The following is a 17,453-nucleotide window of genomic DNA, read 5'->3' on the forward strand; positions in this document are numbered from 1 at the left end:
TTTCTAATTTAGATTTTAAAAATCATCTTTTCATTTCTTTAATACTAGTTACTGATATTGATATTTAATATAGTTGTCAATTAAAACAGTTTAGGTTATTGATTTAGTGGACACTACTTTAATCAAAATGCTGATTAGATATTGCCAGTTTTTTATGGTAAAATCTATAAGAATACTTGTTTGAAGTTTGGAAAAGCACATAGAAATATCTGTCATTGCCTGTTCCTTAATAAATTTTAAAAACATGCTTCAAACTTGACATCATTCTGTCTAAGTATACATCAAGAACTGTCTAATAGTTTTGTATTGGAACACCTAAATAGACTTAAAAATCTCAAGCTAGCCTGGTGCCTCACCTTTTATTGCACAGAGAGAAATAGGCTTTCAGTTTAACTTGGTCTGTTTTGATATGAAATAAAATAACTTAAATTCTGTTTTATTTTCTTTTTTGTGCACTGAAGATATTTCCTGTCCTAATGTGATACTGGATAATTCAATAAAGACACAAGGATTTGGACCAAAATATAACTATGGAGACACTATTACTTTTGCATGTAATAATGACTACAGAATAAATGGAAGTAAAACAGTTATATGTGGAAGTGACAATCAATGGTCTCCTCTTCCAACCTGTCAAAGTAAGTAAGCAAATTATAGCAACTTATAGTTACCTTTCTTTATATCCACACTTGTACTGTATTACATACTAGAGAAGACTGGAAGCTAATATTTGATTATTAATTTTCTGTGTTTTGAGCATTGAAATTTGTGTGACATTCATTTGGTTGGGGGAAAAGATAATTTTAAATAAACAATTCAGGACTAAGATTTACTATGAAATTAAATAAATTCTTTTTACCCATATGAAAGTATAATTTACCTCTTTTTAGCTTCTGCCACACCTTACATTTGCACTTTCTTGAAGTTCAACTTTGAACGACACTCTTAAGTATTTCTTGTTTCTTGACTCCCCCTCTAAATTTATATGTTGTACCCCTATGGTATCTTATGATTTGGACTGCAACACTATTTGAATTCTTTGCCATGTCCTATGCAACCTGAATTGCTGAGACAGCTGGGTTTTTCTAAGTGATTCTTGGTGTATGCATTGCTTTCACTAAAGTACCTGTTTACCATTATCCGCATGCCAATGCAAGGTACCCTTTTGAGGCAAAACATAGTAATTGGTGCAATTAATGCAGTAGTACCCAAGTGGACAATTTCTGTTATTGCTTTTGAACCCATACTTACAGGTAAAACTTTTATTTTTACACATGTCTATGCTTATTCTTCTTTTTACTTTTTATGTTTGTGCTTTTATATCTTAAGTATACGTGTGAATCATGATATTAAATTTCATTTGAACATTGCAGGAATTATTTGTGCTAATGTTCCAAATTTGGAAAACGGTAGAAAGAAATCTGACAATGGCCCTCCCTACAATTTCAAGGACACAATTTATTTTACCTGTGAAGGTGGATACAGACTGATAGGGAGCCACTCCATCACTTGCAATGTAAATGATGAATGGTCTTCTGAACTTCCCACCTGTAAGCGTAAGTGGACTGAGTTATATTTATGATAATGAAACTGAACTAATACAGTTGCTCTATATTTGTTATGGTTTTCGACGCTCCTACTTTAAAACTATGACCAATATGTCTTAGGCTAAAATTAAGACCAGTGTCATTCACTTCAGTTGTAAAGCCACACATATTCGTATTACTATTCTTACTTTATACATATACTGTTCTAATAGACATTTATAGTTGCATATATGCCAACTATGATAAATTGCATCTTTTTTTTTCTTATGCTTTTAAATACTGTATCTATTAGAATAATGAATTTTTAAGTACAGTATATACATAGTTAGAACATTTACAAAAATGAGTTAAATAAATGAATAAATTTGTGTGAATTGCATCCATCTATGGCAGAATGGATATGTTGTTGGGTTTTATTTCTTTAAAGTCGTATATTTTTCTTTTTCTTTTATCCAATTACATGCTGACCCTGTTTATTCCAATACTTTGAACTCAAGAGGCTATAGCCTATCAAAGATACAACATAGGAACCTGTACTGAATAGGCTACTGTACCATTGCTAGGCATGCTAATTTTTACAGGGCTAATTTAGAGTTGCAAATGTACATCTTTAGGGTGTGGGATTATCTGCTTATCTTGGCCACCTAGTGGTTAATTGGACAATTTAGGTTTTTAGTCTCTAAACCATACTTTTTACAACCAAATTTTAATTTTTCCAACCTGATACACCTGATAGTGGGTCATAAGGGGACTGTTAGCTGTTTTGGATACAAGTCAAGAACCAGCTTTATATTGGTTACTGTCCATTGCTAAGCATGCTCATTCACAAATTCATCATCACTCATGTTGGGTGAATTTTGTAATACCAAGGAACCAAATCAGTGTGTTGTTGGGATGTCAGATGAAACTGAAGAAGAGACATGTGGACACAAGATGGAAAGTGAAATCTCCACACAGTATGTCGAGGCTAGAATGTGAAACCATAAAGAAGAAGTTGTAAGGCAGCAGTCCTATGCAGTGTTATATCATGCTGCCTTAATACGATACTCAACAATTTTTATTAACCGCTTTACAAAAAACTGTTAATTTTTGTGTTTGTTACTAATTTTTTAGTAAGTATTTTTGGTTTATTCATTTTTATTAAATTGCTTTAATTTGAACATTGTAGGAATTGTTTGTCCTGATGTTAAGGATTTGGAAAATGGTAAGAAAACACCTAGACCTGATTCCCCCTATTTCTTCAATGGCATAATTTCTTTTGCCTGTGATGCTGGATACAGATTGGTAGGAAAGCAGACAATTACATGTAATGAAAATGAAGAATGGTCTTCTGAACTGCCCACATGTGAACGTAAGTAATCTCTCACTTTCTCTCTCTCTCTGAGCAAACAATTCCAACAGGTCATATGTTTTTAGATCAAACATTTTCAATTTCTGTACTGTGTAATGGGATTGATTCTTGAGATTTTGTATTTTAAAGTTTTATATTTGTCTTTATAATACTGATAGTGTTAATAAATGTCATTCTATTTTGAATGTCAATAAATAGAGTTTCTTTTATGTGTACATTGATATTCCCTGTTTGTTGAGTTGTCCATAAAGTGGAGGTACACACCATTAAGTACCAATTTTACAGTAGGCATTGTGGATGCACACTCCTAATGATACATTTGGAGCTTCATGAATTAAAATACCCATGTTGTACGATAATTCTGTGCACCTTTTCCTTGCACTTATACCTGTCATAACTTGGAGAATCTGTATGAGTTGCAGGATTCCAAACTCTTAGAAAGCACACATATCCACTCATCAAAAGATTTACCAATCAAAAGTCAGGACTCACTAGAACCCATCCTCTCAACTTTACTGGGTAGAAGTCACAGTTTTCATTTCATGGCTTATTCAATGTTGCATTTAATGACACTGAAATAACTGTAATAAATAATAAAATAAATACATAAAGAAGTTAACATCACAAACATTTTGTGTCACATTTAATTATGTATGCTCACATTTCATGTTATTTATTGTCACATTTCACAGTACTTTTATTTGCATAATTATTCATTTCTTCAATTTGGTTCAAAATATTTCACTATACAAATAAAGTGGTTGATGTTCTTGAAATCTTTGTAGATCCAGTAGTGAGGCAAGCAAAATTAAAAATTTACATGAAAGATTTATCCTGAATGATAAAGAATTTCACCAAGTTGGCTTGCAAGTACCGATTAATGAACATGTCTTTAAAAAAAAATAAAACATTTTTATATTTCTTTCCATATTTTGAGTTTTGTGTTTTGTGATTTATTTACAAATGAACAGTTTTGTTAGATTACTACTTGAGTCTCAGACTGTAAATGTTAATATTGCAGGGATTATTTGTCCTGATGTTGTTGTGAAGAATGGCAGTAAGATATGTGGACATGGTGCCCCGTATTATATGAATGACATCCTCCATTTTATATGTAATACTGGATACACAATGATGGGAAGCAACACAATCACCTGTCAGGAAGATGGACATTGGTCTTCTGAGCCTCCATCCTGTATGGGTAAGTGGTTGGCTGTGTGTGTTGTAACACAAGCAGAGAGTAATGTGTTCTACCATACCATTTTCTAAGCCTGTTTAATTCTAAGCATAGATGAGGGGGGCTGGAGCCACTCCCAACAAGCACAGGGCATCAGCCCATTGCAAGCTGAAAAACACACGCATGGGCCAATTTAGAGTTGCCAATCCACCTAACCTACATGTTTATGGACTGTGAGCAGAGGCTAGTGTAGACATGCGAAGAATATGCAGACTCCATTTAGGGAGGGATCATAAACCCTGTAACTGTGCTGTCCCTAATGTGTTCTACTATACTCAAAAATGTGTTTACTATACTCAAAAATGGGTTTTATTCAAATATATTTTATAAATATTGTTGTTTTTAGAGAGATCTGTGTTTCATTTTTTTCAACCTTTGGTATTTTAAAAATGTTTCTTTTTATTTTAGTATTTTCTTGTGGAACTCCTGATATATTGCATAATGGGAAGATCATTGGTTATAGAGTGTACAATACCATACAGATTGCATATGCTGTGTGTGATAAAGGGTAAGGTTTTTTTTTCCTATATAAGCTAATTGGATTTTGTTATTTTTTTTATTATCTTAGTAAGGATCAAGGATCAAACATTTGTGCTTCAGAGCAGCAAAATGGCGTAAGACTTTTAAGAGAGGAAAAATGAGTCCCAAATAACCTTAAATATGCACACATTGAGGGTGAAAATCACAACCTGGCTTATATTAAGGCAAACATGGGAAGTTTATAAATCAAAAAAGGTTTATATTTCGAAAATGCTTGGAGGCACAAAAAGCTCTGTGGAGCACCAAATGTAAAAAGGAGTTGCCTGAAACATTAAGGTAATCCAAAACAAACAATTCCCAATAAAGATTTTCAAAGAATGGTCAAAGAACGGAGCACAAAGTTAAAAATATCCAAAAAATCAGAAACTGCATAAGGCACAAGCAAAGACACTAAAACTCCCTAAACTCCCAAGTGAAACTGAACTGCAACATACCCTCCACCTTTGTAGGGCAAAGGGCAGTAACATGGTTATGGTGTGGAAGAAAAAAAGCCACAGTATTTAACAAAAGGAGGTCTTTAATAGCATTACTTGGTAAGTTATGAATCTCCAATTCACACAGTGCACACCCTTTATGACTTAAAATTTTCCCCTCTCTCTTGACATTCCATAAATCACTTTAAAGCTGTTTAGTTCATACCAACAAGAGTTAGGTCATATCTGGTAATCCTTAGTGAGCAAACATTTAACAGCTACATTGCTTACAGAGGTCAATAATTGTCTTATCAGTAACTGCCTGGACTCATACGTTATTCCTTTCATGAATATACAGTATATGAAAATACAGTGGTGTGAAAAACTATTTGCCCCCTTCCTGATTTCTTATTCTTTTGCATGTTTGTCACACAAAATGTTTCTGATCATCAAACACATTTAACCATTAGTCAAATATAACACAAGTAAACACAAAATGCAGTTTGTAAATGGTGGTTTTTATTATTTAGGGAGAAAAAAAATCCAAACCTACTTGGCCCTGTGTGAAAAAGTAATTGCCCCCTGAACCTAATAACTGGTTGGGCCACCCTTAGCAGCAATAACTGCAATCAAGCGTTTGCGATAACTTGCAATGAGTCTTTTACAGCGCTCTGGAGGAATTTTGGCCCACTCATCTTTGCAAAATTGTTGTAATTCAGCTTTATTTGAGGGTTTTCTAGCATGAACCGCCTTTTTAAGGTCATGCCATAGCATCTCAATTGGATTCAGGTCAGGACTTTGACTAGGCCACTCCAAAGTCTTCAGTTTGTTTTTCTTCAGCCATTCAGAGGTGGATTTGCTGGTGTGTTTTGGATCATTGTCCTGTTGCAGCACCCAAGATCGCTTCAGCTTGAGTTGACGAACAGATGGCTGGACATTCTCCTTCAGGATTTTTTGGTAGACAGTAGAATTCATGGTTCCATCTATCACAGCAAGCCTTCCAGGTCCTGAAGCAGCAAAACAACCCCAGACCATCACACTACCACCACCATATTTTACTGTTGGTATGATGTTCTTTTTCTGAAATGCTGTGTTCCTTTTACGCCAGATGTAACGGGACATTTGCCTTCCAAAAAGTTCAACTTTTGACTCATCAGTCCACAAGGTATTTTCCCAAAAGTCTTGGCAATCATTGAGATGTTTCTTAGCAAAATTGAGACAAGCCCTAATGTTCTTTTTGCTTAACAGTGGTTTGCGTCTTGGAAATCTGCCATGCAGGCCGTTTTTGCCCAGTCTCTTTCTTATGGTGGAGTCGTGAACACTGACCTTAATTGAGGCAAGTGAGGCCTGCAGTTCTTTAGATGATGTCCTGGGGTCTTTTGTGACCTCTCGGATGAGTCGTCTCTGCGCTCTTGGGGTAATTTTGGTCGGCCGGCCACTCCTGGGAAGGTTCACCACTGTTCCATGTTTTTGCCATTTGTGGATAATGGCTCTCACTGTGGTTCGCTGGAGTCCCAAAGCTTTAGAAATGCCTTTATAACCTTTACCAGACTGATAGATCTCAATTACTTCTGTTCTCATTTGTTCCTGAATTTCTTTGGATCTTGGTATGATGTCTAGCTTTTGAGGTGCTTTTGGTCTACTTCTCTGTGTCAGGCAGCTCCTATTTAAGTGATTTCTTGATTGAAACAGGTGTGGCAGTAATCAGGCCTGGGGGTGGCTACGGAAATTGAACTCAGGTGTGATACACCACAGTTAGGTTATTTTTTAACAAGGGGGCGATTACTTTTTCACACAGGGCCATGTAGGTTTGGATTTTTTTTCTCCCTAAATAATAAAAACCCTTTAAAAAAAAAAAAAAAATGAAGAAAAAAAAAAAAAAATAAAAATAGATAGTCCAGAGATCCACACATTGAATGGGAATGTACAGATAGTCCTACCGGTAGTTCCTAAAATGGCGAAGAGGGATTCAGGAGCACTCCTTTCTTTGCAGGATGGCCATGAATCCACTTACAGTCCTCATGTACACAGGTACACGGCAGACAATCCAGACGCACGAAATGATCCAGGACAAAATGAATAAGTGCAGGTAACCCAACAGAAGACAGACAGACAGGAACTTGAAACACAAATTGCAAAAGCTTTTTTTTCTTTTGGTCATCGGCCCCCTTTTTAAAAGCCGCGCTGACATCCTTTGACCTCAACAGCCCCAGCATCCTCAGCAGAAGACCAATCAGAGCCACTGCAGGGACTGCTGGGAGTTGCAGTTTCAAATTCTATTGGCTACTTTCACCATGCCAAGTCACGGTTTTCTCTACAGCTGCTTCCTGTTCTCTCTACAATACAGTATTGCCAGGAAAAAAGTCATAAAAATTGCGAAGGATATTTGTGGTTTCCGCTAACAATTATTAGTTAGGTTCTAAGGAAAATTCCGCAAATGACTGAGGCCGCGAACTCTGAACCGTGACTTTGTGGGGGTCTACTGTATTGTAAGTATTTAGACCATTTATTGTGGTTAGAAGCATCAGGTTCACTTTAATTTTACCTGAGATATGTCTAACTTGATTGGAGACCACCTGTGGCAAATTAAATTGATTGGACATAGTTTAGGAAGGCACACCCATTTATATAAGGTCCCACAATTCACACTGCGTGTCAGGAGGAAAACCAGGCCACAAAGTCTAAGGAACTCTATATAGACCTCCATGTGATAAGCACCACCTCATCTTGTGATAAGAATAGAGCTTTTGAGTGTTCCCAGGATCAAAATGGCCTCAATAATTGTGGAATGGAATCTGTTTTGATGCACAAGAACACTTCCTGGAGTTGGCGTTCTGGCCAAACCGAGTAACTGGGCAAGAAGAGCTTTGTTCATAGAGGTGACCAAGAACCCAATGGTCATTCTGAAGAGCTTCCACAGTCCTCTGCTGAGAATAGAGAAACTGTCTGAAAGACAACCATCTCTGCAGTACTCCATCAATCAGTTATGTATGGTACAGTGTCTAGATGGGAGCCACTTTTGAGTATGAAAGTTTAAAAGACACAGATCATAAGGAAAAATATTCTCTGGTCAGACAAGACAAATATTTAACTATTTGGGCAGAACTTCAAGTACTATTTCTGGTGAAGATTAGATTTTGCTTATCACCTGTACTAACACCATCCCTACAGTGAAGCATAATAGTGACAGCTATGGGGGAGCTTCTAAATGGCAGGGACAGTGAGACTGGTCAGAATTGAGGGAAGAGTGAATGCACCAAATCCAGAGAGGTATTTGAAGAAAACATGATACAGAGTACACATGAATTCAGGCTAGGGCAACCGTTAACATAGCAATGATCTGAAGCATACAGGCAAAGCAGTGCTGGAGTGGCTTCAGGAAAAGTATGACTGTCCTGGAGTGACCAGCCAAAGCCCAGACTTAAATCCAATTGAACATCTGTGGAGGGATCTGAAGATGGCAGTTTACAGACAGTCTAATGGAGCTTGGGAGGATCTTCCAGAAATAAATAGGACAAAATGCCCGAATCCAAGTATTCAATGCTTATATAGACTCAACACTGTAATTGCTGCCAAGGTGCTTCTACAGACTACTAAATTAACTGTTTTATATGAATGACAGATGTCAATTCTTAATCAAATGTAAAACCTTTCTGAAACTTTTGTCATTATGGGTTATTGAGTATAGATGGATATGCAAAAATACCAAATCTGTCTATTTAAAATTAAATCTACAGTACAGGAAAATGTCCAGAAAGTGAAGAGGTTTGAATATCTTCTTCATTCACTGTTTGCATGTGTGATTATTTGTATGTATTTTTTTTAATATAAAAAGTCTTTTTTTTTTCTTCCTTGACTATGTATAAATGAATGTATTTGTCATTTATTTATAATTGGTTTTGCACAGATTTGCTGTTTTGTTCATTTAGATATTATTTGCAGAGAGGTGGAATCCAAGAATGTCTTGCAAGTGGTTGGAGTGAATATTCAGCTGTGTGTGTCAGTAAGTATATGCTTCTGTACCTAATCCTCTTTAATAAAATCCCTGTGTGCATCCAGGTGTCTGTGTGTGTGTGTCTTCTAGTGAAGTGCGCATGCACGGGGCATGGTGTGATGCGTGATATTACTGTCAGAAAAAGTTACAGGCGTTTTACGGAACTACAATCCAGTATTACTGCGAGAGGAAATTAAAGGTACACAATACAGTGACTTATATTACAGCCACATACAAGCCAGTATTACTGTCAGAGGAGATTAAAGGCATATTACCGACGCGCACGCCTGTATTACCGCCAGAGAAAATTAAAGGTATATTACGGACGTACAAGCCAGCGGACGTACAAGACAGTATTACTGTCACAGAAAATTAAACACACACAATACACGGCGGCAGCCCACGAAGAACGGTCAGCTCAGCAAGTAAACATCAACAAAAGAAAGGCTGAAAGAATGAAAAATGCAACCAACAAAAAGAATGAGGTCAAAGTGCCTTGCCATTTAATATAGACTGTTCCTACTAATGTTTATGCACTACTGTTCTAGCGCCCGTTATTGTAACGGGCTAAATGACTAGTAAAGAAATAATTTCGTTTTTTTTTTCTTTAAGAAGCACATAGAAACTTTTTTGAAACATTTTAAGAAACCTTAAATAATGTATCTGTGTTAGTTGGCCAAAGTGTTAGAAGCATTTTAATCTTATACAGGTTGAGTATCCCTAATCTGAAGTGTCTTGGACCAAAAGTATTTTTGGATTTTGGAATATTTGCATATACCAAATGAGATATCTTGGACAGACACTTGATCAGGTAGGGAATTACAATGAAGTACATGCCCCTTGAGCTACAAAAATGGAGCCCTTTGGTATCCATAGTATTGAGTGGGTTAGTTGCAGAAAGGTGTAGCACACATTCAGTATTAATTGGACTCTAAGGACCAAGGGGTGCTCCAGAGCACATGCCTCCTTGGCCTCATGGTGAGAGAATTCCAGAGCGCCTGTTGCTTGAGTTATATAAAAGCCACCTCTCAGTGTCTAGACTGTGTGCCCCTTAACTTTTTCTATAAATGGTGGCCGCCTTTGTCACCTAATATGACCAGCTCTGCCCACTGTGCTGGAGGCCATTAACCGACTGTCAAGACACTACATTCAGTTTTCATATGGTTTGGGTGTACATACTGTAAAAGAGAAGACACAACCATGTTAGAGTTGGGGTGCCACCTTGGTGACCCTGACCCCCCTTTTATTGAAAAAGTTGAAACACACTAAAGCATGCAACAAGTTGCCAATTACATGTTTTCAGATGAGAGCTCAAAGTGAAACTGGAGAAAGATGACCGGTTCTGGGTTATGTGGTGATTCTGCTGGAAAGTCAGGTCCAAGAGAGTGGAAAACAGAAGTTCAAAAAGAGAGTGGAAAACAGTAAACAGAAGTCTTCCATTCTGCAGAGGGAGTGTAGGGGAGACGTTGGCTTGGGTTTTGTGTCTCTGCATATGGACTTGGGCTTGCCAACACATCTACATCCCACCCGTGGAGTTGGGGAAGCAGCGGACTATTCTATGCCGCTCAAAGGTTGCTATGAGGGCCTCCATGTTCTTATATTCCTGCCACTGGACTTGCCAGGGGAGAGATTCATCACTGCTTTCACCAGGATGACGCAGACGACCTGTTCAACTATGTCCTTGGTGTCATTTATATCTGGCCTCAGCCATATCTCTGCTTTTCCCCATATGTTGAAGGCTTTCAAGCGAACCAGCCATTCTGGTTCGAAACTCCACTCCCAACAGATTTTTGCCTTCTGATTTGGGTTACGCCATACCTCATTAACACGTTGGCTTTTAACTGATCATAATTGGAAGCGGCCTGCTCATTGAGGTTGTGATAGGCTCTCTGTCAAAATAGGAACATCCCCAATATGTGCCCCTGATTTGTATGCTCCAGTAATGATAGGTAGCTGTTTGCTTAAAGACAACAACAGTAACAAAACTTGGGACAGGGCATGTGATTTGTCCTGCTGGAGAGCCAGACATGCTTTATTCCACTCTTCTGGATTGGCAAGCTGAGTATGCTGTTCACCTACCTGGACGTAGAGCGATTGCAGCTTGGTGACATGAGCACATTTAGGTCCTGCAGTTCAATCACTCTGCAGCCTTATCCTGCTGACTACACCATGGTGTACACCATGTATGTACACCATGTGAATTTTCCCTTGGGATTAATAAAGTATCTATCTATCTATCTATCTATCTATCTATCTATCTATCTATCTATCTATCTATCTATCTATCTATCTATGGTAAAATAAGAGACACAACCACGATAAAAGAGTTAGGGCAACATCTTGGTGTCCCTGTATAATTGAAGAAAAAACAAAGCAGGCAACAAGCTGCAGATTACAGTAATCCCTCGCTATATCGCGCTTCGACTTTGGCGGCTTCACTCTATCGCGGATTTTATATGTAAGCATATTTAAATATATATCGTGGATTTTTTGCTGGTTCGCGGATTTCTGCGGACAATGGGTCTTTTAATTTCTGGTACATGCTTCCTCAGTTGGTTTGCCCAGTTGATTTCATACAAGGGACGCTATAGGCAGATGGCTGAGAAGCTACCCAACCAGAGCGCGTATTACCTATAAAATAAAACTCCTCAAATATATTGTGAGCACGAGGGCTGTTCGCACCCCTAGAAGATACGGCCGCTCCTAAAAAAACACTGAAAGATTACTTTCACGTTGCTCTCTTCCTTGCTGGGCTGAAATGTGGCTGCTTTGTCAAGCGATATGCTTCCTGTATGGTGCTTCGCATACTTAAAAGATCAAACAGCACGTATTGATTTTTGATTGTTTGCCTTTCTCTCTCTCTCACTCTTGCTCTGACAGTCTCTGCTCCTGACGGAGGGGGTGTGAGCAGGGGGGCTGTTCGCACCACTAGACCATACGGATGCTCCTCTAAAAAAATGCTGAAAGGCTACCTTTACATTGCTCCCTTCCTAGCAGCTGCGTTGTCCGGCGGTGCTTCGCATACTTAAAAGCCCAAACAGCCCTATTGATTCCTGATTGTTTGCTTTTATCTCTCTCTCTCTCTCTGACATTCTCTGCTCCTGATGCGCACTCCTTTGAAGAGGAAGATATGTTTGCATTCTTTTAATTGTGAGACGGAACTGTCATCTCTGTCTTGTTATGGAGCACAGTTTAAACTTTTGAAAAAGAGACAAATGTTTGTTTGCAGTGTTTGAATAAAGTTCCTGTCTCTCTACAACCTCCTGTGTTTCTGTGCAAACCTGTGACCCAAGCATGACAATATAAAAATAACCATATAAACATATGGTTTCTACTTTGCGGATTTTCACCTTTCGCAGGGGGTTCTGGAACGCAACCCCCGCAATCGAGGAGGGATTACTGTACGTTGTTTCAGTCAGAATCTCAGAATAGAAATGGATGTAGATGTCTGGTTCTGGGTTATGTGATGACTCAGCAGGAAAGGGCAGGTCCAGGAAGGTGGAAAACGGAAGTGACATCAGCATTGGAGTGGCTGTCAGTCTTCCTTCCATTCTGCATAGGGAGGAAGGGAGAAGGCATTAGTCCATAGCACCAACTGGTTCGGTGGGTAATTACCATCACCAGAGTCCTTAAGCTACCTCCCATGTACATACATATAACAGTACATAAAACATGCTTTGCCAGCATTAAAGGGAATTTCAGCAGTGTCCATTTTTCCAAAAGTGATCATAGTAATTAATTGCACTCATAAGGGCACTTAGCGAGAATGAAGTTGTTTTTGTTAACTGTAAGCAGTGATATTCTATTAATGCATAGTGCAGGTGTTATTGTTTAGCACTCAAAAAGTCATATTGAAACTGCCATGCAGCATCTGTCCAGCTTTGCAGCACTTCATGGGGGCACTCCTCCCCCTCCCCAATAGTCAATCAAGTGATGGTGCTTCATGGCACTTGCTGCTTTACGGGGGACCTCAGCCATGGCCGTCAGTTGTGTATCCCAGCTTCATGGTGGAATATCTGCCCTCTCACTCATCCCCACGCAAAGGCTCAGAATGAATAAATCTGTTTGAAATCTACAGATATATTGTTCACATCCACTCAGCAATTTAAAAAAAAAATTAGAGGGAACATGAGTTTTGGATTTTTGGGGCATTTCAGATAAGGGACACTCAACCTGTACTAATGTTTATATGTTCATTTTGGCTAACGTTTTCTGTATTTGCAGAACACATATTATGATGGGTAAAAGTGCAACAGAAAGTGTCAGTTTGATATATCTATTAGAAATTAGTGTTATGATGCTACTGTGTGCCATGTATGAATGAAATGCAACTTTTTCTTGATAATTTGCATTATTCTGAGATTCTGTTGAAGCCCTATTATAGTGCATAAAGTTGTATCCAAGGTATGGTCTTTTCTGTACCTGTGTATCATCAGGTCAAAATGCTATACAGTGTTGTATATAAGTAGTCATTCTTAAAATAAAGCAAAGATAAAAGGATTGATTTGTTAGTTAACCCCTTGAGTTCTAGAAAGTATAAAGAATTAGAAAGCTTACTTTTAAAGATATCGTAATAGTAAATTCAGCGTGTTGAATTAATTTCAGATACTATTTTCTATTTTTAGAATATTTTCCATGATTATACTATATGTGTATTTGTGTGTTTGTAAGCATTGATTCATTGATGTATATTTATTCTTTTCCAGGAGATGATAGTTATGGTGAGTTGTCAAAAACATTTTATTGTGTCTTGTGCAAGTGTCCAGCTACAGGATGGTTTTGACCTGTATATAGATTAATGAGTGCTAGCAAGTGAGTGACTGTCTCATGACCTTTGAGCTTTATTATTGAATGCTCTTTTCAGTTAAATTATTTAATTGATGATGTGCCATTTGAAAAGTTGCACTGGCTCCTTGCAGTCTGACATAGCTTTAAATTTCACATGTTCTTGCTTAATACTTTAATCCAGTGGGTTTTAGGAGTAAAGTCAGCCATCTGTCACCCCATATTGACACTGTATTGACAATATTAAAGGTGGGGAAATACCACTGGATGAGTAGGTTTTTTTATGGTTTTCTTTGTTTTTTTTCTTTGTTAAATTTATAACTTTTTTGATTGTTGAAAGTTGTTTTAATTATTTTATTTTTAAGACAATTTACAACCTAGTTATTGAGATAATGTGCCATTTTGGGGCATGGGTACATAAGTACACATTATCTTCCTCAACACTTACACTCGATGACTAAGTGTTTTCGTGCCTGTTTGTTTTTTTTTTTCTTTCTTTATGCTTCTTAGACATTTATAGTATTTGTAAATGATTTAACTCAACTGTTTGCTTCAATTTAGAGAATCGATTTCTATATGGCTGGCTAGTGGGTAAGTGAAACAAAAGTTTTTGTTTCATTCATTGCTTAATCTCAGAATAACAAATTTAGACCAAGCAATGGTGGTATTGATAATACCATCGGAATTGATGTGACTAGGAGTTGAAGCTGTTTTCAAGTGTCTCTGTCTGTTATAGTTGAGTGACCAACTGTTTTACATGACATTATGGAGAGCACATATTTTTATTGGCCAGCTTCCAGTGTTCAACCTTGGATTTGGAAATCCAACCACAAAATCTGAATATGAGAAGTCCTGGCGTTGGACGCTTTCCCATTGCAGGAACATTGCTCTCAGGAACTAATGAGTTTCTGTATGATGTAGGCCCTAGGTCACTTTTGTGTGTTGCATTCCCACTGCATAACATAAATTGTAAACTTTATTCAAAATATTTAATGTGTAACGCACATTGACAGTTGGCACCCAACATGTAAATCGCTGTCTCTCGTATCTGGCTCGCACTTGAATGAATTTGCATATCTTCTCGATAAATCCCCATCTGGCACTGCGATCAACATTACTAAACATTGTGAATTATTTGTCTTCAGCAGACAGCTATAAAATAATCAATAAGAAAATGTCACACTTATAATCACTCACATGTTTTACTAAGCGTGATTTACTAAGCGTGAATAAACTGTTGACTCTCTAGGTATTTTAGTTAGGTAAAATAGGACTATAAACTTGCTTGAAATTATATTGCAATGTTTTTTACGCACCATGGAATCCAAAGTACAAAGCCCGTATGAATTTTATATGGGCTAAGTGCAGACCTATAACATATGTTGTTAATAATAAATGCCTGGTGCTTCTAATTGCTTGGCAAATTAGCATATTTATATAGCAAATGTATAATCTCTCACAGAAATCTCTAATTCAAACTTAATAATAACAAATCATGTACAAACAAGTATAGATGAAGTTGCAATATGAGTCTGAAAATGAAGTATGAAATACATACGCAGACATTAAGCTATCGTCAATGCATTACCGAATAGCAAAAATAATGTACTAATTTCATGTATGTCTATCCAGCAGGGGGCACTAGCTCCCTGGTTGGAATAAGATCTTTTGTAATTGCGGCATTTTAAGTAACCCAAATCTATATAGATATCATGTAAAAAGGTGATATCCCTCCCATAGTGATTAGGCGGTAAGAAATCACATAAGAGAAAATAACTCCGCTTTCTGTAATGACGATTTACACAGCATAACAGAAGAGGAAGCCAATGACAAGCCCATGTGAGAGTCATTTTCGTTGCTGTACTGGAAGGATTTTCAGGATCGGATGACATAATCTTCCATCCATCCAGCGGTGTGCCGGGCAATGTTCCAAGGCTTTATACTCTTTCTCCATGTGCAGGCCCTTACTTAGGTAAATCGTGCCATTCCAAACAAGGCAAAGAGAGGCATGCTGACTATTAACACACAGAAATAGTGTGTGTTTCCCATTTGTCTTTGTCTATCTTGTCCTATGCTTGGCCTAGCAGTTCTAAATGCTGAGCCCCTTTGTACTAAACATGGCTCAGCTGTGCACGTACAAAGAAAAGAAAAGCACATTTAAAATATTTGCACATAGTACAGTGACATTAAACTTATATTCTGATTACAGTATGTTAAGATGATAATTTATGAATACCTTCAGTAGACAATGCATCGGAGGATATCATCTGTCGTTTATCAACGGTGGACTCCAAAAGCATTGTCGCTGAATCTTTTGTTTCTGTCATTTCCAGAGTATGTTGGTCTATGATGAAGAATAGCCTTCATCAAGCAAAACCAATTGTTGTTTTTTCTGTCAGAACCACTTTTACTCTTATGATATTTAATGTTTTTTTAGTCTATTTTAGTTTTTTCAATTTTTTACGAAACTGCTTTGCTTTCTAGTTAATCCCCAGTTCAGCCAAATGTGATGACATTTTTAAGTTTATCATTTCAGATAGATGGCTCCAATTCCTTTTGAATACCATCATCCCAAAACACACCTAATAAAGCCTGAACCTCGCTGTACATCAGTTTTGCTATCTTCACCTCTATCTTCATCGATAACTCTCCAAAGTCCAGTCTATTAATACATTTGTAAATCAGGACAATTCATTACCCAAGCCCCACCCATGATAGTTCAGGAATGTACAAAAAGTAAACACCCTTAGGTATGAAGTAGAAAAAGAATCCTGGCAGGAACTAAAAATGACTCAAGTTCCTGCGGTGGGAATCTTACAAAAGCTCCTGAGTTTCTAAAAAGTCCCTGGTTCGTGAATGAAGTTCCTGCAGTGGAAAAGCGCCTATTATTATTTTTTCAATGTTTGTTTATTTTTGACAGTGTAGTGTGCCTGTTTAGAAAAGATCTCAAGTATTAAGAAGCTTTATTATGATGTGCAGTGTTGCATTTTCCAGAACAGTTCATTGTTTTTTTTTTCTCCTCTTTACTTACAGGGTTCATCTGTGGACTGCTAATTCCACTGATTTTGTTGTACTTAAAATATATGAAAAGAAGGTAAATTGACAGACGGCTTACTCACTTAATCTTCCAGTGTCCCAATTGTGTTTTTACATATGTGTTTGTGTGTGTGTGTGTACATATGTGTATTTATATATGTATATATATATATATATATAAACTGCTCAAAAAAATTAAAGGAACACTTTGAAAACACATCAGATCTCAATGGGGGAAAAAAACTTGCTGGATATCTATGCTGATATGGACTGGGTAATGTGTTAGGAATGAAAGGATGCCACATCGTTTGATGGAAATGAAAATTATCAACCTACAGAGGGCTGAATTCAAAGACACACAGAAAATCAAAGTGAAAAAATGATGCAGCAGGCTAGCCCATTTTGCCGAAATTTCATTGCAACAACTCAAAATCGTACTCTGTAGTTTGCATGCCCCCACATGCTTGTATACATGCCTGACAACGTTGAGGCACGCTCCTAATGAGACGATGGATGGTGTCTCCTCCCAGATCTAGACCAGAGCATCACT

General features: G+C 37.4%; 2 protein-coding genes across 2 annotated transcripts in view; both read left to right on the forward strand.

Annotated features, from left to right (window-relative positions):
- The window catches only part of LOC114647906 (C4b-binding protein alpha chain-like), a 522,597-nt gene that overhangs the window by 401,744 nt on the left and 103,400 nt on the right, over window positions 1-17,453 (forward strand). The window lies entirely within an intron of this gene.
- The window catches only part of LOC114644297 (complement component receptor 1-like protein), a 109,154-nt gene that overhangs the window by 76,589 nt on the left and 15,112 nt on the right, over window positions 1-17,453 (forward strand). Inside the window, exons 10-17 of the mRNA XM_051924815.1 lie at window positions 462-638; window positions 1,374-1,556; window positions 2,716-2,898; window positions 3,920-4,099; window positions 4,544-4,643; window positions 9,018-9,091; window positions 13,789-14,458; window positions 16,901-16,961. Of these exons, the coding sequence (XP_051780775.1) occupies window positions 462-638; window positions 1,374-1,556; window positions 2,716-2,898; window positions 3,920-4,099; window positions 4,544-4,643; window positions 9,018-9,091; window positions 13,789-13,865 (974 nt within the window). The 3' untranslated portion in view covers window positions 13,866-14,458; window positions 16,901-16,961. The remainder of the gene's footprint in view (window positions 1-461; window positions 639-1,373; window positions 1,557-2,715; window positions 2,899-3,919; window positions 4,100-4,543; window positions 4,644-9,017; window positions 9,092-13,788; window positions 14,459-16,900; window positions 16,962-17,453) is intronic.

This window comes from Erpetoichthys calabaricus, chromosome 3 (assembly GCF_900747795.2).
Source record: "Erpetoichthys calabaricus chromosome 3, fErpCal1.3, whole genome shotgun sequence".
In the NCBI taxonomy this organism is placed as follows: Eukaryota; Metazoa; Chordata; class Cladistia; order Polypteriformes; family Polypteridae; genus Erpetoichthys; species Erpetoichthys calabaricus.